Here is a 24,218-nt window from a genome sequence, read left to right on the forward strand (position 1 = left end):
GTGAATGTAAATAAAGTTCAGTATCCGGACAGAAGTGGGACGACGCAGATGAGCAGCATTACAGATGGCTGCCGTTCACTCCACAGCAATTGTTACCAACAAATGCATGCTTTGAGGAGACCCTGGCTGAACCGCAGAGAATTAAGATTAATGCATGAAAATATACTCCAAATAACAAACGTTATTTTCTTCAGTGGACTCCTTCACCTGTTAAAACAACATTTGGAGAGTGCCTGTTGCCAGCACATTGTAACTGATTTGATCGGTCTCTCTCTGCAGGATGTACGGGTGAATGAAAGATGGCTGGCTCAGTTTGAAAGGAATTTTATATTTTCCTCAAACTAAGAAGTTTCCAGACACCCTTGAATTTTTACATCCTGCCCTTCTGCCTTCACCTGTGTTCAGAACATCTTCTATTGCCTTTTACTACTTTGATGATGAAAAAGAGTAATTAGTAGTAACACTGCAGAATTCCATCACCTACAACTCTGTCAACAGGTTAATTTGTGGAAGACGTGTACTCTGGATACATTTGGAGAAAGCAGAATTTAGGACAAAATTACGTTGCTTATTATAAATGCATATGTCAATTTTATTGATCTTGATCCTCCCTCTTCTCTTCAAGCATTTTTTAGTCTCTTCATTAGCAGCAAACCAATGTATTTTTAATTTATTGTAACTAGTAACTTTAATTTACTTGCAACTAGTAATTTCCTGTTTGGTAGACAAAGGTATCGTAATAGCCAGAATGTGAGACAAGAGCTGGACTACACTTATTTTTTTTCAATTCAAAGCAAAGAAATTAAAATTTATTTAGGCAGTGAAAAATGAAGTTTCCTTTCCACCATGCAGTCTATTTAGAATTATGGAAAGGCTGTGAAATATAGATAATCTCGGATATATCACTAATCTTAAAGGAGGCGGATTACTTCAAACATCAGTTGTCAAGAAATGATGTTGCCCTAAGCAAGCATAAAAAAGAAAACTGTAGTGGAAGTTTATCTTCTAAATAGTAAAAAAAAAAAAAAAGTCTGTGTGCTTAAGCTTTTTTACCATTAAACTGATCTACTTATGCAAAAATCCTCATCTGTTCTACTGCATTTTTTGTATTCCACCTGAACCATGAACTCTACAATGTTATCTTTCCATTTATTACTAAATGAACATGAAAGAGGAGATTACATTTAATCAAACAAGGGAAGCGACTAAATTAGTAATCAATTCAAATTTACTTAACATACAGTAGGTCTAACTAAATCTAGGTTAAACATGCCCAATTGATAGTTAGGACAGAATTCCTCCTTGATAGATTTTCCTTTGTTGGCGAATACAGGAAAAACTTTTAAAGAAGTATTAATTTAAATTATTTCCAAAATTTTAGTATATACTTCATTAAGATTTTAGTCCAGCAAAGCTCTTACAGACATGCTTGAGTTTAAACGTACTAGTACTGTCATTTAAAATCAATGGCACTTGAATGTATGTCAGGTATTTCAGGTGGATTTCATTAAAAGGGAAAGATTTATGCTTCCTTGTCTAACAATCCTAAAAATATTATAAAATATGTTAGACGATTCTTCTTTTTTTGATTAGAATCTATGAACCCATCACAAATCAGGGTATTGAGCCATTTGTCATCGTCATTGCTATGAAGCCCTGGGAAGTCACTCACTCTTTCTGTTTGGCTCCCTCTCTCCTGCTGCCAGGCAGGTAACAGGGGACTGAGCGAGGAGTGTTTTCCCTCTAAACTACACCTGTTTGTGGCCAAGCTGCCCCTCAAATCAGTTGGCTGTAGCATGATCACCAAAAGCTTTATATGCACGTCCCACCACTACGCAGATCGATGTGCCAGCTACGATGGCTTGCATCTTTTATGCTCTCTAGGTGCCAAATTGCATGAAAAAGAAAATGTAGCAGGGTGTTGCTTCTGCTCAGGGCTAAAATGAGGTACCCAGCTCTTTGGCTCGGGACATCTGGTGGCAGCTGTCACCTTACATGGCCTGTCACACCCAGGCTACTCATTGCCCAGATATCTGAACCTGCACTCAGTCTGTACCTAAAAATGTCCGGTACATTTCTATTCCTGCTCCCGTGTCCCTCAGGCTCCTCACCTACCTCCCTTGCTGACCTCTGCTGCAAGACACAGTTCATACAGCCCAATGATTTCTAGCATAGCTGGCACCTGCTAGGCAGCCGATCCAATAAGCTTGGTGTGCGTTGGGCCACTTCTGAATGCTCTGCAGGCCATCAACAGCTCTTGGGATGGTCACCACTGATTTCGAAAAGCAAGACTCATGGATTTCTAGGTTGTCCATACATATTTAAATGTGTTAATGTCAAAATGATTTCTAGGTTTTGTAGATGCACTGATTGGTGAGTTAATACTACAAGCTTAAAGAAGAAATTAACGAAATATTCAGAATATTTACCGCCATGTTATTCTGATCACAAAATGCTTTAATTTTTAGGGAAAAGTCAGGGCACTACATAAAAAGAAACCTAGAGTATTTAGAGATGTGTGTATTAGCCCCATACAGTAGTATGAAAAGTTGTAAGAAGATGATGTATTCATAACTAAGAATAACCACAGACAACATTTACTTCTTTCTTCGCAAAAATCAAAGTCTTGTCAAAGATTGCCCACCTGGAATTGGCTTTGGCAAAGGCTTACTGGTAAGCTTCATCTTCAGGACGAAGGCCCCTGCAACAAGTGGGACAGTCTGGAGCAAGGAAGACAACCTCGATGGAGGAGGATCTGGTTAGGGTATGTTTAAACAGATTGGCATAATCAAGTCCATAGGACCTGACAGGGAATGCATCCACGACTGCTGCGGGAACTGGCTGATGTCAATATAAGGCCACTCGATTGTCTTTGAAAGCTCGTGGCAATCAGGGGAGGTTCCTGAGGGCTGAGAGAAAGCCACTGTCACTCCTATTCCCAAGAATAGCAAGAAGAAGGATCCAGTGAACTAAACACTCACCTCAGTCCCTGGAAAGGGGAAGGAGTGAATCCTCCTGGAATTTCCAAGCATATTAAGGACAAGAAGGTGATTGGGAGCAGTCAGCATCAATTTATGACAGGAAAATCATGCTTGATCAACCTCTTTGCCTTCCACAATGAAATGACTAGCTCACAGGACAAGGGAGAGCGGTGGATGTTCTTTATTCTGACTTTAGCAAGGCTTTCAACACTGTGTCCCATAATATCCTCATGGGCAAACTAGTAAGTGCAGGCTGGATAAGTGGACAGTGAGGTGGACTGAAAACTGGCTGAAAAGATTAGCTGAAGTCTTGAGATTTGTTGCACCAAGTCCAACTGGAGTCCAGTCACTAGTGGTGTACCACCAGGCTTGATACTGGGGCCAATACTGTTTAACACATTCATTAATGGCCTGGATGATGGGACAGAGTGCACCCTCAGCAAGTTTTCAGCTGATACAAAACAGGGAAGAGTGGCTGATACACCAGAGGGGTGCGCTGCCATTCAGAGGGACCTCAACAGGCTGGAGAAATGGGCTGACAGGAACCTCGTGAAGTGCAACAAATGGAAATGTAAAGTCCTGGACGTGAAAAGGAATAACCCCATGTACCAGTACAGGCTGGGTGCCAACCAGCAATACGTCTTCTCAGCAAAGGCAGACAACATCCTCCTGGGCTGCATTGGGTAGTGTGCTGCCAGTAGGTGGAGGGAGGTGATCCTTCCCCTCTACTCACATCTGGAGTGCTGGGTCCAAAGTCCAGCAAAGGGCCACGAAAATGATGAAGGGACTGGAGCAACTGTCATATGGGGAGAGGCTGAGAGATCTGGGACTGTTCAGCCTACAGGAGGGAAGGCTCAGCGGGACTTTATAAGTGTGTATAAACATCTGATGCAAGGGAGTAAAGAGAGGACAGGGAAAGGACAGTGAAAGGACAGAAGGAAATGGGCACAAATTAAAATACAGGAAAGCGCTTAAACATAAGAAAAAAATTTTCCCTGTGAGGGTTGTCAAACACTGTGACAGGTTGCCCAGAGAGGCTGTGGAGTCTCCATCCTTGAAGATATTCAAACCTGAACTGGACACAGCGCTGAGCGATCTGCTCTAGCTGACCCTGCTCTCTCCAGAGATCCCTGCCAACCTCAGCGATTCTGTGATTCTATGATGTCCTTGTCTAATCATGAACTTATACTGCAAAAACATATAATAACTCTTACTGGAGAGGAATCAGTGTTGTCCCACTGATTTTTCTCTGAAGTCATTGCTCAAGTAAGCTATGCTCCAAGTCCCTTTTGTGACTCATGCAATAAACAAAAAAACACAGAGCCTGCCCCGAGGCCCCTTGAATGCTTGGGAAAGAGTCCTCCACATCCTCAAGAGGTTTTGTGTGAGGTGTACAGAGGGTCTTCATGGCACTCCGTGTACTCAGACATTCCCTCAAGCTTTCCTTTGAATGCCAAGGGATCTCAGGGGGAGGTCATGGTTTCACTTAGTCCCCTGTCAGCTGTACGCATTCCTCCTTACCTCTTTGCCTGTGCTGTGAGAGTGTGCAGATGTGTGGTATGTACTGGCCCAGCAAGAAGCTGGAGTAAGGTTATCCACTTCTACCTGCCCACCCCAGTGATGGACAGCCAGAGTGAGGAGGAGTGCCTGGATAAGGAACTAAACATTCAGACCAGCCAGTGGAAACATCTTTCTTCCGAACTACTGTGCACGTGGAGTAAGTCAGCTGTGTTTGGACTCACTGCATTCATACAGATCACCTGTCCATGTGGTACACACCACACAGGACATGCTGGACTTTGTGCAAAATGGTGTGTGGAATCAGTCTGCACAAGCGATGTCCTACCCAGCAGGAGCTGGGCTCTCTGTGCACGTGCCGGCCAGCTGCACACCGCACGCACAGGAGACATTTCTGAGTGGTTGCCAAACCTGGCTGCTGGGTGTCTGGAAAACTGCAGGACATGATGTGTACAACTGAGGCACTGAACTTGTTTGGGGAAAAGTTTTAAAGGTTCTCCTGTCCACATACCCAGGCTTGCATCCTTGTATCCTCACCTACTGTTCTGCCCAGAAGGAAAAATGAGTTATTCTAAAACCTTCTGAGATTCTGATCACTACAGTGTATTAAACAGACATTGCCTGTTGGAAGTGTCTGTCAACTTGGCCAAGTGCTACTGATGAGGAATAACCATTAGGATAACAATATACTGACATGTGATCTTTTTACTTTTAATATGGCACCTGACAAACCCACCAAGGTGTAAGAGTATCTAAAGATCTCCAGTAAAATTCTTCTCTTTTACATTAATTCAATTTACAATAAAAGTTCCTTCTCCCCCTGCTGTGAATTCCTGCCTGTTTTGTCTCACCTATGTTTAACTGAAGCCTGAAGGGCTCTCTGTGGGTGGCAGAAGAGGCCATCAGTCTCCCCGAGGAGCAGCACTAATGACAGTCGATTCTGCAAAAGGGAACGGTGGGCGATGCACCCTGCAGTGCTGGGCTGGGAAACTGTTGTCATCTACTTGTCACCCAGATGCTGGGAAAGTGTTTCCTTTTTTTAAACGTACTTTGAAATAATTTATTCAAAATGCTGAATGAAGTATGACATATATAAAATAAAATAATAAAAAAATCTAACTCTAAGCTTCTTAATATTTTGATGCCAACCACGAAAGACCACTCAATTAAAACTCTGCACTGTTGCTAATAAGTCGCATAGCTTAAACCAACTGATTATACATAATTTTCCTGTTTTAAGACTTAAGCATATTTATGAATTAAAGACCCATGTGTAAATACCAGACCTGTGCTACTTGTATTCCATAGCCAGAAACTTTATAAATCCCACCCCCCAAACAAACAATGGTGTTCCTAGATTATGCATCTCTATTATTCTTGCTATGCCACCATAAAACTATTTTAATGAGAAAGGCTTTATCTGAGGCGTTGTGCGATCAGGCCTCAATCTCACTAAAGAGTTCCTTCAAATGGGTTTTGCAAGTGTCAGCTTTAAATTAGCCAAAGAATTCATGGGGACATAGGGTAACAAAACTTCGTCAGTAAATATGTATGACACACAACAGCTTTCTCATTTCTCTTAAAATAACATCAATTTGCCTTATATCTGAGTTCATATTTCAATTAGTAAAATTACAGCATTTCAAATTCTTAATGAAATATAACTATTCCGTACTGTATTACAGCAAACCATATATGAGGAAAAAGCTTCTGCACTCCCAAAAGGTGGCAAAAAGTATCTCCAAGGCCGGGTGATACTGTATCTGGAGTTGATTTTCAAAGTTTTCTCTGTTATAGATCTGGTGACAGAAACTGAATTATGAAGACTTTCAAAAAATGTTTCCAGAGAAAAGAAAAAGCCATGTCCCAGCCCTCCTATTTAGGAGATTAAACTAGAAGTTCAGAAATGACTGAACATATGAGAAGAAAACCATAATTTTAGAGCCTGGCACAACTCAGATTGTGTGTAACAACCCAAGACAAACCAGCTTTTAGAAAACAGGCAGGACACGGTGCACAAGCCTTCTGGTAGCCGCAGTCCTGACCACAGGATGGCACTACTGGGTGTATTTTAGTAAATGCAGCACACATTTGCTATAACATTTTAACTCTCTACTGGCACAATGTCAAGCGAGCTAACACAAATCGAAGGCTGTGCATCCCCTCCGCTCTCTCCAGAAAACGGCCTTGTCTGCATATTTGGTTGAATAACGACTGTGTGCTTGGAGATTTGGAGGTGTGGATGTCCTATACAGGCGATCACATGTGATAGGCAAACGATAACAAAGCCGTGAGGTGGAAAGGGCAGAATGTCTTCATGTTGAATCTCCTTATTACAGTGATAAAATCTCCTCCAGAAGTATGTTTCTTCAAATGCCAAGTCTGACTAATACTACATCTTTCTCTCTTAAATAACTTCATTTTTTTTTCCTTTGATGCAACCGCTGCCAGCTCTCTCTATCCCCCTAAAAACCTCCCCATGCCACAAGAAGACTACAGCTTGCTTTGGCACTGTTACCAGCAAAAAGCAAGTGTAAAGCGAATGCAAATGTTAACAAATTGGGTTACTTATATTTTTCATTACTTTTGAAGTAGCATGCGTTACCAGCTCTAAGGTTATAGGGTATTATCCCCAATCTCATATTAACTGCTGTTTTCTTTAAAAAAATAGCTCATGATGACAAGAGAATAAGCGATTTAACAGTTCTTTATAATAATTTCTTCTCTCATGGCTATAGAAAACAAGCTGAGATTACATTCTCAACCTTTAAGGTTCAGTCATATCACAAAGGTCAATGAAAAAGAATAAGCACATATTATACATTTAGAACTGCTTGAAGACAAAAACCCTCCTTGGCCCATCTCCCCTTTTTCAGAGTTTGACCCATGGTTATTTTGTCTTCTTTAATTTTTTTTTTTTAAATCATTTAGGGTTGGTAAGACTGTAAACAGCAATACAAGGCACAGAATACTAATGAAACATGAATTGTGTATTTCCTTGAATAGAAAAGATGTAATATTTTACATATATGCATATTCTCAAGCTGATCCTTATTCTATTAATCTAAATAATTTCTTGTGTAATGTGGACTGAATTTGGCCCATAACGTTTTCATCTATTAAAAATAATTAGAGAAATACTTAAGCTGAACTTAATGCTTGGGTAAACTGCCTGATACCAGAATTGCATTTTTTAGCCTCAGAACAGAAGAGACACACTAAAGAGTGATGGCGTATGCGTCTCTCTTCTGAAGAGTTTGGGTCAATCCAGAGGGTTTCTGGGACAAAATCCCAATATCAACCTCAGCTGCTGAGAGCGAGAGCATTGCTATGAAGCAGGATATTCATGTGACACGCAGGACTTTGGTGAAAAAGCATCTTATGCCTGAAGTCATAAGGACAGTTCAGACTCTAATCTTATTTAACCTTTTGCTGAGGTTGGTAACGGAGGTGCTAACTGAACCATAGGTTCAAGCTTTCATAGGTATTTAAAGACCTATTACACTGAAAACAACAGGATTTATTTGCCAAAAAATCTTTTGGGATCTGAGCTATAATCAGCTTTGAGATAGAGAGAGATGGATCCTGGTATCTGGAAGACCCTTTTTTTTTTTGTATCAAATTCATTTGAGTAGACAATATCTCATTCAGACAAACTGTAGAGAATATTTGACTAAACTCTGGCTTTGTGTTCACACAATCTTTCCACATTTGCTGTCCTGCCATTACTCATATTCAAACCAATGTCCTCTGCAAGAGCCGCACCGTGCTCCAGTTCCCCATCTGATTTGCTCAGTAACCAGAACACCAGTACCAGGAGGCAACTGCAGTGGCTCCCATTGCAGCAATTTGCAATGTCACACACTAAAACTTCACATCTCTTAAGGAAACAGGTATGAGGAATAGGCCAAGAAAAGGAGAAAAGCTCCAGTTGACACAGACGTAGCTCGACAATCGGCAACAATGAGAAAGGAAACAAGACTGCAGAATGTGAAATGACAGATAAATGGGATTTAGGTGCAGTCCCACACATCTATCCTTCCTCCTCTGTGTGACAGAAGCTCTTTAATGATGTTGTTAGGGCCCCTAGATGGAGTAAGAGTCTCGATGTACATGGCCACTTATCTGTCATCCTTTATTTTACACATGCAATCCTTAAAGATATCCTGCAAATCCAAGACAAAATAAGAGATTCAAGGCAAAATATAGATGAATGAAACGTGGAAAATTAAACTTGGGGAAGATCAGCACCTTTACAAGAGGTGCAGTATGATACTAGTGTCGGCTTCATTTACCAGAAATTGAGTTCAACCTCCTCAAACAATATACACCGAGAGCCTGATTCATTCCTTCCTTCATGCCATAGTAATGTCAGAGTTACTTTCAATTTACTTTCTGTCAGGAAAGGAGACATCCATCTATCCATCCACATGGACCAAAGAAAAGGCTGAGCATACACAGAACTTCTCCTGGAATTAGCCCATACTTTGCACAGTAAAGGGCCAAAGACTGCTCGCAAATACCCTGCTAGAAATCCATTGCGACCAACAACAATATCACAGATGATACAATTCAGTCTGAATTCAGCCTAGAAATGCCTTAATTCAGCACAAGGAAAACTGCCTCTGTAAAGCCATTGTATATCACAAACATTAATGCCAAGAAGCTGAGTGTTCATTGTGTAGAGTCCCAGAACTGTATTAAGAACAATGCACGCTGAGGACGTTATATTGTAGGATCTCTTCACGCTTACAAAAGCAGGAAATTATTTTTATGGCCAACATCTTCTGTTCTCACAATTTGTCCTAGCATACCAGACACATGCTGCATGAAATCTTCCACCAAGACTTACAGAAAATAATCCTAGGTGCAGCTGGGGGGTAAAAATATGAGATAACAGTTAAGCTAAAGCTTCTCTTCGAATATTCTGGATGTTATGAAGTTGATCTACATTGTTAGAGGTACACAGACTGACTTTTGATGTAACTCTGAAAACAAATGAACATGGAAAAAAACACTCTTTGGGAGCTACAGAAGGAGAGAATTATACTACAAATTATGTCAGGCCCCACACTCTGACTGTCCTTCTGTGGACTACTTGCTGTCTTCACCCTGAAGAAGCCCCTAATTGCTGAGAACATGGACAGCCAGCATCCTTGCTGGCTCCACAGCAGTTCTATTTGTAAAAGTTACTGGAGATGGATACTGAAAGGGAACAAGGAAAGGCTGGAGACAGTTCAGACCATCTATGGGAGGCTGCAGCAGAGATCACTGTTTAGGCAGGAAGATGGTGCAGTCTGTGAGGTCAAGGTGGAGGAAAGCTGCGTAGTGCCTTCTCATTCTCCAGAGCTGAGTGACAGCATCAAAACCAGGAAAAGGCAAAAGATCCTCAGCAAAAATCCCGACTCAGCAGACGCAACGGAGAAGGACACTTTGAATGCAGTGCTACAGCACACAGAGAGGGAAAAATACTGCAGCTTATCTTCTTAGGAAAACAATTTTCTGCAAGGATATCAAAACAGTCCTTTACTCTCTACAGAAAGCACATATGGACTGAACTCATATATGACTCCTCAAGGCTTACTGCTTTTGAGTCCAGAATGGAGGCAGGGCTGGTTCAAGATGATGGACTGAAGCTCCCTAGGAACAAAGGACCATGATCACCAAACTCACTGATATCTGTTCCAAGGAAGACTTTTTACCTTTTTTCCCCTTTTTCACATAAATACGTTGTCATACGGCAAAAACCTAAGAGAATGACCAATGTGCGACAGGCATTAAGTCACACCGCTTAATGCACTCTGGCACATTATGGAGGTGCCCACGTGACATCAGGACAGGCCCAGCAAAATACCCAAACAGGACAGACCAGAACAGCCCAGGGAAAGGGAACAAAGGCTCAAGTGTAAGAGAGGGTTTGCCTGAAGAAAGGTGCTTGGAGCCAAGAGGATAACAGGAAAGGAGAGAGCAGCCAAGAGAATGAGGGTTGCAGAGAAGTCAGAGATAAAGCAAATGCCACAGCTAATAACATTAAGCTGAAGAAGAGACAGGGAAATGATGAAGGAGACTTAAAAACACAGTTACAGTTTGAGGGGAAAAACAACAGGGTGAAAGAAGAAAAAGCTCTTCCATGAAGAAGCAGCATCCCTCAGAAGATACGCTGATCCTGTTATCACCAAGGTATGTTTGTTTGCATGAGACTGTATGTCTACATATATTTTGCAATTTTTAGACTGTCTAGAAGAGTACTAAGCTAATAATAATTAACTTTATTTTGTATGAAGTGTTCATTAGAAGGACTGATGTGAAATAAGATGCACAAACTTTCTGGTTTTGGGTAACTAATCCAAAGCCTGCCAGACAAAGGTGACTGACGCCTGTTACCAGTAGCAGATGTTCAGAGACATCAGTGGGGAACTGAATAGACTGTCCAACCTTAAACCTGCATCAGGAAAACCATCAGAAATAGCACACTGAATGGCAGTTTTAGCAGAGTTCAGGAAGTCAGTACAAAGAGATTTTCAGCTATGATCCAATTACAAAAGCTGTCTGCATCGAGGCAGGGCTGAGCCACTGGTGTAGCAGAGGGCAGCGTGTAGGTATACTTGGGACGTGGCCTAGTCTGTGTGCCTGTCAACTTCTGACTCAAAGGAAGCCAATTCAGTCATTTTCCTCTGTAAAGGGCAAAATAATATTAGCTGACAAACTTCTGCAACTCAGTTTTTAACAGGAGCCACTTGGAATCATGGGTATGTATGTTTGAAAAATCAATCTCTAAGCAAATGAAAATGTGAGAGTTTAAGATATATATCCTTGTCTGGTTCACTCTTTTTGACATTAAAATGAATTCCAAATGTCCACTGATAGTTCTTGTATCAATCTTGTACGAGACAGACTTGCAGTGGTAGCCTTTAAGAGCAAATACTCAGGGACATCTGAGATACCGCAACCCCTTTAGGTAATAACAGTCCACTTCGTGCCAACATTGAAGAAAAGGCTGAATAGTAGTCCCTCAATGAACATGCCAAATATACAGGTTATATGTCAGCTCTCTAACAGGTATTATGATCTGTCAAGTATATTAATAAACTTTTACAGTTAAAAGGAAAAGAAAAGAAAATTTGAACCCATTTTCAGGATATTGTGCTGTGAGCGAACACTTACAGACTAAAATCCTTATGAAGGATTTGCCTGCAGGGAATATGCTAAATCGAGCCCTTTTGAACTTTTGATTAAATAATTGATGCATAATGCAGAATGTGTAATATATGCGTCCTTTCCCCATAGTTGCCTGGAAACCCATATGGAACAGTACTAGCAGTTCCAGGAGCATTTAGTCTCTAAGTCACTGGAAAAGACAAAGGAACAAAAAAGTTTTAAAAATCATTAACTCATCTTTCTTTCCATTATTCAGGTACTGCAGGATACCCGAATTAGTAACTTACACAATGGTATCATGACTCTTGCAATACAGAGTGCTTTTTCTTTTTCTTTTTTAAAAGCTATATCTCTTGGAGTCATGTGAATGGCTATAAGTCTCAGCTTCTGTTAAAACAAAAAACAAAGAACACAACTAACATTTTCAGCCTTTGTATTTTAATAATAATAATAATAATAATAATAATAATAATAATAATAATAATAATAATAATAATAATAATAATAATAATATCACAGAATATCCAAGATGGTCAACAGAGAAGAATAAAACTAAGAACGAAAAATGTGCGTTTTTTTCCCCCAAATTATAGGATTTTTAAGCAAATCTCATTAGAAGACCAGTCACTAAGGGTTTAGAAGAATATGAGAATGCCATGATCACAAATTCAAGAGGCAGATTGTTTTCCCAAGAAATAATGTTTCGAATTGCAGCCAAGCAGACCTTTTGCACTTCCCTAGTAGGCAACACTGCTTGTCATTCAGTCTGATTGCTCTGTGACCCAGCCTGAATCTATCTTGTGCTTTATTGCTTCCAAGATGGAATGAAAAACATGATAAAAATCAACAATGAGAACAGAGCACTAACCATGGAAACCTACAGTGATGAAGGATTACGTTATTTAACCTAAGCAATTCTGTAATCATGATAATTTGGTGGCTCTGTTTCTGATGGTCATCCTGAGAAAAAAAGGATGAGGGGCAAGCACAAAATTGCACAGGTTATACAGTCCTTGAGAAGTAAAAGGCAGGATATTGAGAATGAATGCCTCCTGCCATGGCAGGGATCTTCATAGGATTCTTGCATAACAAGGATACCACCACTGAGCATTTCTTGTGCACTCCATTTCACTTTAGAGAAAATAAATAATCACTGAGTCAAAGAAAGAATGGCTTTACACTATGGTGGCATGAGGTCTCATTTAAGTAAAGAGAAGCAGTTGTCAGTTCCTAAATCAATTAACATATAAAGATGAAGATTTGATGGTTAAGCATCAACAGGACACACTGAAACACTTCTGAATATCCTCTAGCTTTGTGTTTAGGGAACTTTTTTGGATATGTAAGATCAGCGCATATTTTGTCTTGCGGAAGAGAAAGTTGAACCTGGATCTCTTGTTGACTTCCTCAGCCACTGGATAACACAAAGGTCACAGCATCATTTCCAGTGTGGAATCAAGACTTTCATATCCTTTCCTTTTACTACAAGTACCAGATACCATGACTTTTAATTTTGTGGTGAATGGCATGTTGAACAGGATGGGATAAAACGATATTTTAAGTGTCAGCCCAGTATAGGAAAAAAAAAAAACAAATCCAAGCCCTCGTAACTTTCTTTAGGATTAATCAAGTAATTTTTAAGAAGTGCTTGCCATCCTGAGGGTAGCCACTAGCTCACACAGGCTGATCTCATCATTTGATACCCAAATTGTCAGTTTCTAAGACAAAACCAGTTTCAGCAGCTTGCTGTAGCGTTACAGGAGATATAAGAGTACAGACGGAAAAAAGCTTTAAGAAAAGCATCTAAAAATAGTGTGTTTACAATAACTGTCATTCATTCTCAGTGGGAAATTATTATATTTCAGGAGGGTGAGAAATTATTCTAACTTAAAACAAATGCAAAAAGGCAGATTAGATCAGAGAGGCACCCAAGAGCATGTATGGAAATTAAGCTGACATGCCTACATGCCTCGGCTGTGACTACTTAAGCCCAGAGGAGGTAGGAGGAAGAGCAAGGTGGAGGGTGGAGGAGACTGCCCTGGACATTCACAACGTCTCCATCACAGCCATGGCAGCTGCACTCCCTATGTGGAAACAGCTGTACCGCAACTTGGATACGACAAAACAATGCCAAAAAAAAAAAAAGGAAAAAAGAAAAAAATCACTCACGCAGAAGGATATTGAAGGGAGAAACAAAGACACTGAAACCCTAAGGTGCTGGGATTAAACTGCCAGAGAAACAAGCACCCTTTTTGTCTGCATTAGTTAAGCCACATATTACTATCACCAGCACAGCTTTAGATTCAAGCTTTCAACTGCCAATGATTTATTCTGATCTAGGGAAATCAGCAAAATCTGCTTTTTGCAGCCAGAGTCACAGAATAACCTCACAACACATTGAGAAAAGTTCATCAAGGACAGCAGTAGTTTTCCAGTTGTACAGTTCTGTATTAGTGAGTGATGTTTAATTGTATAATGGTTTTGATTATGGTATGTTGTTATGTTCTACTCCTGCTGCCACTATAGCCCAGAGGGAATTTGCATGTGAACACAATATTTCATCTCAGCTTGTTTTTCCGTATAAACAATTGGGTTTTAATAAATTCACCAAAACCCAAATATTAAAATAAACCAACTGCACAATGATCATTGGGGATAACTATAAATTGTGTTTTTTGGTGGTTCCTGAATACTGGTGAAAGTTGAGAGATACGTGCAACTGCTGTCATTGGTCCTTCATGCCTTGTTTTAGGAAAGCCTATTACGCTTCTGTGTCTGAATACTATGGATAAACAGCTGTAAATTAACCTTGTCAAGATGGCATTTTCCTGGCGGTAAGGGGAGCTGAGCGGGAGTCTGTATGGTGAGAATGTGTATCGGATGCTCCAAAACCCTCTCCAATACACTGGAGGTGAAGTGAAGGACAATACCCTAACGTTTGACTTGTCAGAGCAACACTGGTTCGTAGGGTTTTCAAGTTCTGCGACTGTTGCAGACCTCACAGTGCTCACCTGTAGTTTTTCCATGTCCCTCCTTGATTTTTGCAGTGTGCACTATTTAGGGCCACCTTTAAAACACATTTAGAAAATTTAGATGATGAAGAAGTCAGCTATTCGTATTTTGTACATTTTGTACAGTACAGACCGGAATAAACATGCAGCATGTTTGATCAGGTTTCTGCACCTGCTTCCTATCTGCTTTTATTATCCCAAATAATGAAATTTAACCTCAAAAGATTAGGGTGCTGCTATTTCCGAGACTATATCCAGCACCATAATCCAGTAGAGCAGCCACAGTCAGCTCGCACACTCCTGCTCTACATTCTGAGATCTGAAGATGGCGTAACCACCAGCAGTGTTTTCTCCGGGGTCCGTCTGTCCAAAACTCTTGGCATGCATTTGGAATTACTCATCCCCAAATCTCAAGATCTTCTCAAGGCTTCTTTAGTATTTTTTTGATTTTTCCTTTTTTTACAGAACAGGTATCTACATCTTGTGTTAGTATTTATGACTAAGAGAAGACTATTACTATTGCAATGCCTCACTGTTGCAACAAGTCTCCTATTGCTACAGGAGTTCTGCAAAGTAATAAGCAAATAGCCTGCAGTCATCTCTTTCTATACCCGCCACATCCTCAAAGGTACCTATATTACCTACAGAGTTTCTCTTTTCTCTACTTCCAATTTTAGAAATTGTCAGCAGAAATAGAGAAGCATAAAATGAGTTTATGCTCATGGTGCGCTAACAAAGCTTCCCAGCTTTTAGGATTCCTGCATGTAGAATTTTGTGGGTCTCTTGCTTTTGAGATTTTTGTCACATATTGTATCCCACGTTTGGCCACTTAGCAGATTCAGAGGTGTGCCAACAATAATTTATAAATGTTGTTATTTATTTGTAGCATTAACATAGGCAAAGGGGAATGCTTAAATTTGAAGGAATTTTTCTTTGAAAGATAACATTACAGCTTTTTCAAATTTATCTACTCATTTTCTGAGTTCTTAAGAAGAATTTCTTGCTTCTCTGAAGGCTGGACTGGATTCAATTCTATCCTGTTGGACAAATAATTGCAATGACTGATATCGATTTTTCTCACTTTGCTGATTTTATTTAAAATGCCTGTTGGTTTAAATGCTCAGAGAGATTTTTATAAAAGAAGTACTTTCCACATGCATATTAGTTTTCCTAAAGTTTTATAGAATTACCAGAAGGACATATATTTGCAATTTTGAAGACTGTTTGCTAAATATCTTTAAAGTAGTCTTCCTCTTGTGAAAATTAAATAATGCCATGGAGCAATTAATTTGATTGACAGCGTTAGTACTCAAAGTGCAACATATGTAGTGGTATTCTGGTACATGGTGGTAAACTGTGACCTCCTCTATAATCTTTGGCCAGATAGTTTAACTAGTTTAAGGAGAAATGCTGCAAGAGAGAATGGCTCTTAGAATCTGAAGGCACCTTTGCCCATTGCACACTGCCTACTTCACCAGTAAAACCCAGCTGGCTGCTGAAGGTTTCAGCAAAACACCCTTTTGTGTTGAGAGACGAATTCACAAAGGGAGGCCAGGAGGCGAACCTGTGTCTGTGTCTGCATTAAAGACAGCAGAAACAAGCAGTGCATTGTTTGTGACAAACGTAGCTGCCTTTTAAATGACATCCTGTGACTGTCTATGCTAATGGACACCTTCAGGTAAAAAAGATGGTGTTAATAAAACCTCTGCTCTGCTTTCCTTGGAACAGCCACTTCTGGCACTCAAAGCAGCTCTCTGCTTCCATCCTCATACACCTTCAGCCTGTAGCCAAAAGCAGCTCCCTGCAATTTATTAAATTAGCTCTTTAAAAGAACCCCTTAAATACACTCTTTCCAAGCAATTTTTTCCTAGTAAGTCTGGGCTGGTGTGCCAGGGCAGGGCAGGAGAGCACAGCTGAAAGAAAAGGATGGCTTGAGTGACAGGAGGTGCTACGCACTGGGAGTGGAGCAGAACTGCCTTTGAGCTTTTTCTTTTTATATTCTCCCCTAAATGAAACAGCTCAGATGCAGCAGAAGGTTTTTCTTCCCATGTCCTTTTTTTTTTCTCCTAAACTTACTATTGGGTGGTGCATAATGGCAATTTCTGTAGGGGGAAAAAAAAATAAAAAGAGTAGCTGACATGAGCCAGAGGTCTGATATTAACCATTTCGGGGCAGCGCTCGGTTCAGTGGCTCTATGTTGAGAAGCTCTGCCTTGGACAGCCATTGCTTGAAATCATATCAGGTGAATGAATGACTTCTTTTCCCACTAATAAGAGAAAGCCATCTGGCAGAGCAGCAGTCTAACATAAACAATCAGAAGAAAACTGTACTTGACAGTGAAAAGACACACGCGATTCAGCCCATTCCAGAGCAACAAGCATTATTCCTTAAGTTGCACAGAACCTAATTCTTAGGACAACTTTTTAAGTCTCCCCACCTTTTTTTTTTTTCAGAAGAGGTTGATACAATATAAGTCTTGATATAAGACCAGCAAATCACTTCTGCAGGCACTGACCGTGAGCGACTTGGCACAAGCTGGCAAACCGAAGGCCATTACTTCTCTATGCAGAGAATTAATAGTTCCGCAAAAGCAGATCGCAGTTGATAAATAACAAGAACAAAGTTAAGATTAACAACCAATATTTTTAGCCAGCCAGCCACTCCCAACAATGAGGCTATTGCACCTTTAGGTTTTTTCATTTGCTTTGTATACAGTTATCAAAGCAATTAGTGTTACGACTTTGCTATCACTGTCAACTTAATTGGACACTCTTGTCACCTGAGACTATTGTATTCTATTACCATGAAAACAAAGAGAAAATTTCATCCTCTTAAACATAAAATTAAAAAAATTAAAATAAACAACTGAATGCAACATAATAGTGTCTTTCAATGCATTTCCTCCTGAATGGGAGAAGCCAGCTGCTGGGTAGGTACTAAACCCCTCCTGGGTTTTACGTCTGGCAGCCTGCTCATAATGTGATACTAATCCTCCAATTCATACTTCAGCTAAACACATATTAAAACCATGAGAAATGTGCTGCAGAATTGATTGAATGACCAGCTCCGTAGCTAATAACCCAATAAATACTCTCCAAAGTCTTTCCCGCCACAACTTTGCCTCTCCAGTATGTCTGGACAGCATAAGCTAAACATTTCTGTAACGCAGATAGATGTAGCCTGAAAATTAGGAACTCTTTCCTGGGTGGTTAATCTCTATCTGCAGTGAGCATTTCTTATAGTACTTACTACTGTGAGTAGCACAAGCGTAGCCAAGGCTGTCATTCTAGTTTAGATATGAAGACTAAAAAAACTTTCCTTTGCATTAGTCCTTTCCCCCAGTACTACTGCTGACAAGAGCTCCCCTGGTTAGGATTTTTTTTTTTTTACTTGGTGTGGAAAGGTCCGGTAAAATGCATAACCCAAACCCCGCCATTCTAAGTATTTGCATACTATTTTGGATGGAGAAGAAAGGATACACTCCATTACAGATTTTATATGTATTTCCCCTTTAAAGTTCACAGCACGTTACTGTGCTAATAGAAACTGCAGCTGTAAAGGAAGAAAGACTGAATCTCAGAAGAAACATTAAAAATGTCACTAATCAAGTGGGAAGCTTCTCAGGAACGAAGCCTAGATGGAGGAAGACAGACATGCAGAGATTACAAGCAGGTCCATCCTCTTAGAAGAGATGCCTCTAGGCTGGCCTTCTGGAACAAAGGGGGCTGACTGACATTGCACTTACTTTGCTGCACCCCAAATAGACGAGGACTAGAATCACCATTTCTTCTCACGGAGTTGCTATAAAAGCATTTAATTTGTAGGACCTTGCTGAAACCCCCAAATGTTATTTTACAAGAAAATTGGAGAATGTAGTTAATGTACTTATTAATTAAAGCTGTGGCCTGCATCACGAATCACCCTTCTATGGCTGAATCACTAGCATGTTTGAGGCAAGTTCCTTAGATAAACAAGTTGCTATTTAAAATCTGCCCAGGCACTCTGATTAGCGTCCTTTGCAATGCCGGATCAAACAGTCCCGCTTTGTGACTGATGTGAAGGACAGACTGGGGAGTGCAGTGGAAAGCTAATAACAATGGTATACAAAAGAAGCGCTGACATACTTACAGTTGCATTTCTTCTGAACAAATCTAAGCTTGCATGCTGTTCGGTAGGTGGACAAACGAATGCGATCCAGATCTTGAGCCCCTAGTGGAAGAGAATAACAGCGACATTTGTACGGAATATGACTTGTGCGTATCTTTGCTAGCAGGGAAGCCAGAGAACAAAGAGGACACATGAGCTGACTCTTTCATAATTTTCAAGGCTCTCTCCTTTGCAGGGAGAGTAGAAAGGGGTGAGGAGAAAGAAGGGGAATGGCAGGAGCTACAGTGTTAAAAGACTTCTATAAAGGAAGGCAAGGAATAGTCAGCCCACTGTGTCTGTCACTTCGAAGAACAATCTGGTCAAGCTGCAGGCTAAAAGACACGCTGGCCAGGCTCCAACAGCAGGGAAAACCTCCATCTAATTTTAATATTTAACAACAAAGCTCATAACAAATATCTTTGACTGACATGCCAGATCAGAACAAGGTATTGCCAGCAAACCAAATTAGAAACAGTATCATGCTGTAATGAAAAGACTGATAGCAGTCTGCAGAAGGGGGGCAAAAATAATGCAAAGACCGTGAGGCCTTTCTCTGTTTTGCAGAGGTATGTTCTCTGCAACGGGAACCTCAAAGGGTCAGCTCTCTGCTTCACACATAGCTTGGCCCTGGCTGCTCTGACTTAAAGATCTGGCAACACTTCCAAAGCAGCTGTCCAGGAGATGGGTATAAACTGACTGGTAGCTACTTCACATACAAGCGCAGCAGAGAGGGTCCGGGATGGGGGCAGAACCTGGCACAGTGTCTTTAGGCCTCCTGCTGCTGTGTACCACTCATAACGCTTCCCAAAAACCTCAAAAAGTAGATAAGGAGATTGTGATTTAAATCTTTCTCCTTCTTGGCTGGTGTGTCTTACATAAAGAAGTGTTGCCTCATAGCTACAATATGGCCTATGAAATACAAGACTGCTTATTAATTTTACCACACATTTCATGGAAACCCATTCAATTAAATTTTTGCGTATTTGCTTTTTCACTGTGGTTGGCCCTGTAACAGGAGTAAAACCTGTTCTATTCAGTTAAGCAAGGTACCAAGTTATAAAAACCAGAGTTTCTTAATGAACTGTCTGCACGAAACACATCCAGACAAGGTACAATCAAGCTGTAAGAGAAGTGGAGTGGAATATGGCCCTATTCTGCTTTTACACATGCTTCCCGAATGCTTTAAGATTCATCTTGACATTATTAGACTGGCTGCTCAGCTGCACCGGTGTACATATGGCCATGTCGGCACTGTTCACCCACACTTTGTTAAACAATCTGCCATCCTTTGGACCCAAATTTTTCAAATGTGCTCTGACCTGTGAGATAAAAATGAGAATGATACTCTCCCCTTTCCCCAGAATCTGCTCTTTTCCTGACCGGATTCTCCCACACCATCTTCCCAGGGCTCCCAGCTACTCCCTTTTGCCAGCTGGCTGTCTTAACACCATCTGTTCCTGGGAGAAGCTACCCTTAACTACTTAACATCAGGACTGGAAAGTTGGTTTGGTTTTTTTTTCATCATATGTTTTATTGTTAAATTACAGAGGTTTTTCGCTTCTCCATTAGTATCTCATTGACAGATTTTGGAAAACTTCTTTACTGGTAAAGGGGAGGATAATGCTTGTAAGACTAAGTCTTTCATTTTTTAATGGGACCAATGAGTAAAATGAATTTAACTTCTTCCCTCTTAACTTTAGTGAAAGCTACTAATAAAAGCTTCCAGTGCTCCTTCATAAAACTTCAGCCTTTTAACAAGATGCAAAGATTCTTTAACAAGATGTAAAGATTCAAAGCAAAGTGAGAGTCTGGCTCATTGAGCTTCCTAGGTTGCAGTATTAATCCTAAATAAACAAATCTGTAGGCAATAATGTTGCTTTTTTTCTTTACTATTTACACACACAGTGGATAGTATTATTTTGATATTATTTTGGGAGTAGGTGTTTTTGCTGATAAATCCCTGGAACAGACAATTTAATTTTATCATGATTCACATTTCGCCGTAGTCAGAGATCTATTTGTCAAATAACTTCTGTAGAAAAGTGACTTCACTTACACGGAGAGTCCTGAAAAACAAGTGGAAAGTTGTATGGGACTGAGCACGGCAAACGAGACTGTGAATTTGTAATTTGCCTACAGGATTGCCAGTGGCCTCTCCTTCCTTTTGCCTGCTGGCAGTGTTTCACTCTGTTTCCTTTGAATATGCTCATCTCATGTAACACTGTTTGCAGTTTGCAAAAATAATAAAGGGATACATTGCAAGCTTTGGCTGCTGTTTTCTTGCTGGATAATATGTGCTGTCAGCACAAGAGTGATGTACATTTTGAAGTCTCTTCATCAGTCCGGATATATCTGAGCATGTCAGGTAAGACCAAGGGTAGCCGAGTGATTTGACATCCCATGGTGCATTTTGAGATATAAGACACAATTTAAGCTTTAACCACAGGATTGTACAGAAGATGATATTGATTATGATACTAATTCACAGAAGTTTGTAATTTGGAACTACAAAGATGCCTCTTCTGAAGGAAAGGAAACAAAAAGTCAAACTAAACTTCTTTAAATACAGGGAAAATCACACAGTGGCTCAAATCTACAGTGAGAGTCAAATCCAGCTATTCCTTGTTCAGAACAAATTTCCTACTTAAAAAGGCAGGAAAAGCTGGATTTTTTTTTTTTGCTGTCTTGTGTAGTCTGGAACATGACCCACTTTCTAAAAGTATTGTGGGGTTTTAATCACAGACTTGCAGATATGACTGCAAGAACCTGAAACACTGGCAAAGTCCTCTATATTATGAATTTTCTTCCTCTAACATCAGCAGGTTGTGGGGTTTAACATTTTACCAGAAGCTTAAGTTTGTTACAATGCTAAGAAGCTTTGCGTGGCCCGCAGTACGTAGGGCGCGTGGAGCACATGGTTTTTGTTAAACATGGATCGTGTGGGCTTGCACACAGCTGAGGCCACCTGAATGCAATGCCAGGTTGAGCTTCTGTTTCAGTGAAGCACACCCTTTACACACACAGGAATCCAAGGGACTGTCAAAATGCAAAATTCAGTGTTTCATGAATATGGACATTTCTCTGCCTAAAACATACTTAGTTTTTCACAAAGACTTAATATTTTCCCCTCTTTTCACCTAGTTGGAACCTAGTTCTCTGTGTGCATGTGTAGTAGGAGGAGGAAGGGAGGCAGGCAAATAAGAAAAGGGAAGCATACGAGATAAACCAGACTCAAGTATGTCAAAATACTAAAATGTGAAAGAAAAAATAGTAGACAATAACTATTTGTGTACAGTATGGGAAAATAGTCCCTCCTCCGCCTCCAACTACTGATTGCAAATTTTCCCAACACCTCCTTAACTCCTCCAAAAAAACCCAACAGCAAAACAGCTTTCAAAACTGTGGGAACAAACCATAAATCCTCACAGCAAAGTCTTAAGCAATTATCTTCCATTTTAGGAATATTTCAAACTAACTGAAGTTAATGGAAGTTGTACTATTGACTTTAGCTGATACAAGCTCAAGTCCTCTCTATAATTCTAATTAAAGGTATAGTACGTTCTGGTAATGGACAAATGCATCGTCCTTTTTTCTTGGTCTTTTTTTTTTCCTCCCCCCCGCCCCCCCCCTGCTTCTGGCCAAAGAGCAACCCCTCCTCCACCGGTCCAAGGTGTTGTACACAAGGGACAAGAGAAATATCCATCTGAGTTACAACAGCAAGCCTTGTGTGATATTGAAATAATTACAGGGCACAACAGAGCTAGTGGACACAGTGGAACGGGCCAAGAACTGTTCTCAGTAGGCCATCTGAATGAGAAGTCCTTAATTTGGAGAGCTCAGGAGCACAGATGTAGGCCATTCGGTCACCCCGGGCTCACCCCCAGAGAACAGTCCCGAGCACATTTAATTCACCAGCACAGACCTGGCCTTTCAGTGCGCACAGTTGCTCAAGTCCCAGTAATGCTCATCTTAGTCTCCCCCAGAAGATGGGGGAGATGTTCTGTCATTTTTTACTATGTTGCAGGGGACAAATAATAGGAAGCTTAGTAATTACAGACAGAACTTAGGTAAATCTAGTAACAGGGTGACAGTCTCGAACTTCATACGTAATAGAATTTCCTTGAGAAATGGTGGATTGTTTGTAAGAGAAGTAAGAGATGACTGTCAAGAGAACTGCAGGAATATTGTTAGTATAGTATATCCCTGACACACTATTCTGCAGGGAACACAAAGCTTCACTAGAAACTATAAAAAATGTGTTGAAGTGGGCTATGTAGTATATGAGTCCCTGTACTGTGTCTGGCTGGGATGGAGTTAACTTTCTTTATAGCAGCCTGCATGGTGCTGTGTTTTAGATTTGTGGCTAAAAAAGTGTTGATAACACACCGATGTTTTCGCTATTGCTGAACAGTGCTTGTACAGCATCCAGGCCTTTTTGTTTCCTACTCTGTCCCCTCCCAGAGTTGGCTGGGGGTGGGCAAGAGGTTGGGAGGGGACACAGCCAGGACAGATGACTCCACCTGGCCAAAAGGATAGTCCATACCATATAATGTCATGCTCAGCAATAAAACTGGGGTAGGGAAAGAAGGGGGTGGGGAGTTTTGTCTTCCAATGTGGACATTGCTCGGAGACTGGCTGGGCATCAGTCTGCTTTTGGGAGGTGGTGAGTGACCACCTTTGCATCACTTGTTGTTGTTGGTCTTTGTTGTCATTTTTTTCTCTCTTTCCATCACTTAATCAACTGTCTTTCTCTCAAGCCATGAGTTTTCTTGCTTTTGCTCTCCCTATATTCTCTCCCATCCCGCTGGGGGCTGGTTGGGGATTAAGTAAGCAGTTGTGTGGGTGCTTAGCAGCTGGCTGGGGTCAACCCACTACGGATACCCCCACTAAAAGATGTAGTTTTTTGGAGACCTTTATCCCTCTTCATTGCTACCTGTGTATTGCAGCATTTTTGTCTCGAGAAGCCACCGATTAAAATAATACAATCACAAAATCTGATTTAGAAAATCCCTCTCTCCTGCTATTTGGTCAAATCAGCCCATTTTCCTGTAATTTTGGTCCCACGACATTAAACCATTTGTGAAATGGAGATATCAGCTACTTGAGGTAGAAAGCTTGCATAAATTTTACTGACACTGCATTGCAACTGGCTTGGTCTATCACAGCGAAACATTTCTAGGAAGTACTTACGCATTTCTGCAAACAGCTGCCTTCTTTCTGCCATGGTATTTCCTCTTTTCCCACAATCTTCAATCATTCTGGAAGACAAAATCATGTGAAAATATTGAGTATTATTCCCAGACTGAACATACGTACATAAGCATCCATAATCGATCCCGGAGAACCTTTGAGGTTGACTGGTGCTCCATGTGTACCCAGTGCCTTTTGCCAGCCTCTCTATGGC

At 40.6% G+C, this 24,218-nt stretch overlaps 1 protein-coding gene across 17 annotated transcripts in view; it reads right to left on the bottom strand.

The window, feature by feature from the left end:
• Window positions 1-24,218, bottom strand: part of DTNA (dystrobrevin alpha) — a 232,854-nt gene that overhangs the window by 78,196 nt on the left and 130,440 nt on the right. For all 17 annotated transcript variants that reach the window (XM_076329765.1, XM_076329753.1, XM_076329752.1 and 14 more), the window contains 2 exons: window positions 24,005-24,072; window positions 18,797-18,877 (listed from right to left, as the gene is read on the bottom strand). In XM_076329765.1, the coding sequence (XP_076185880.1) occupies window positions 18,797-18,877; window positions 24,005-24,072 (149 nt within the window). The remainder of the gene's footprint in view (window positions 1-18,796; window positions 18,878-24,004; window positions 24,073-24,218) is intronic.

The sequence above is a fragment of the Aptenodytes patagonicus genome, chromosome 2, assembly GCF_965638725.1.
Source record: "Aptenodytes patagonicus chromosome 2, bAptPat1.pri.cur, whole genome shotgun sequence".
NCBI classification, from domain to species: domain Eukaryota; kingdom Metazoa; phylum Chordata; class Aves; order Sphenisciformes; family Spheniscidae; genus Aptenodytes; species Aptenodytes patagonicus.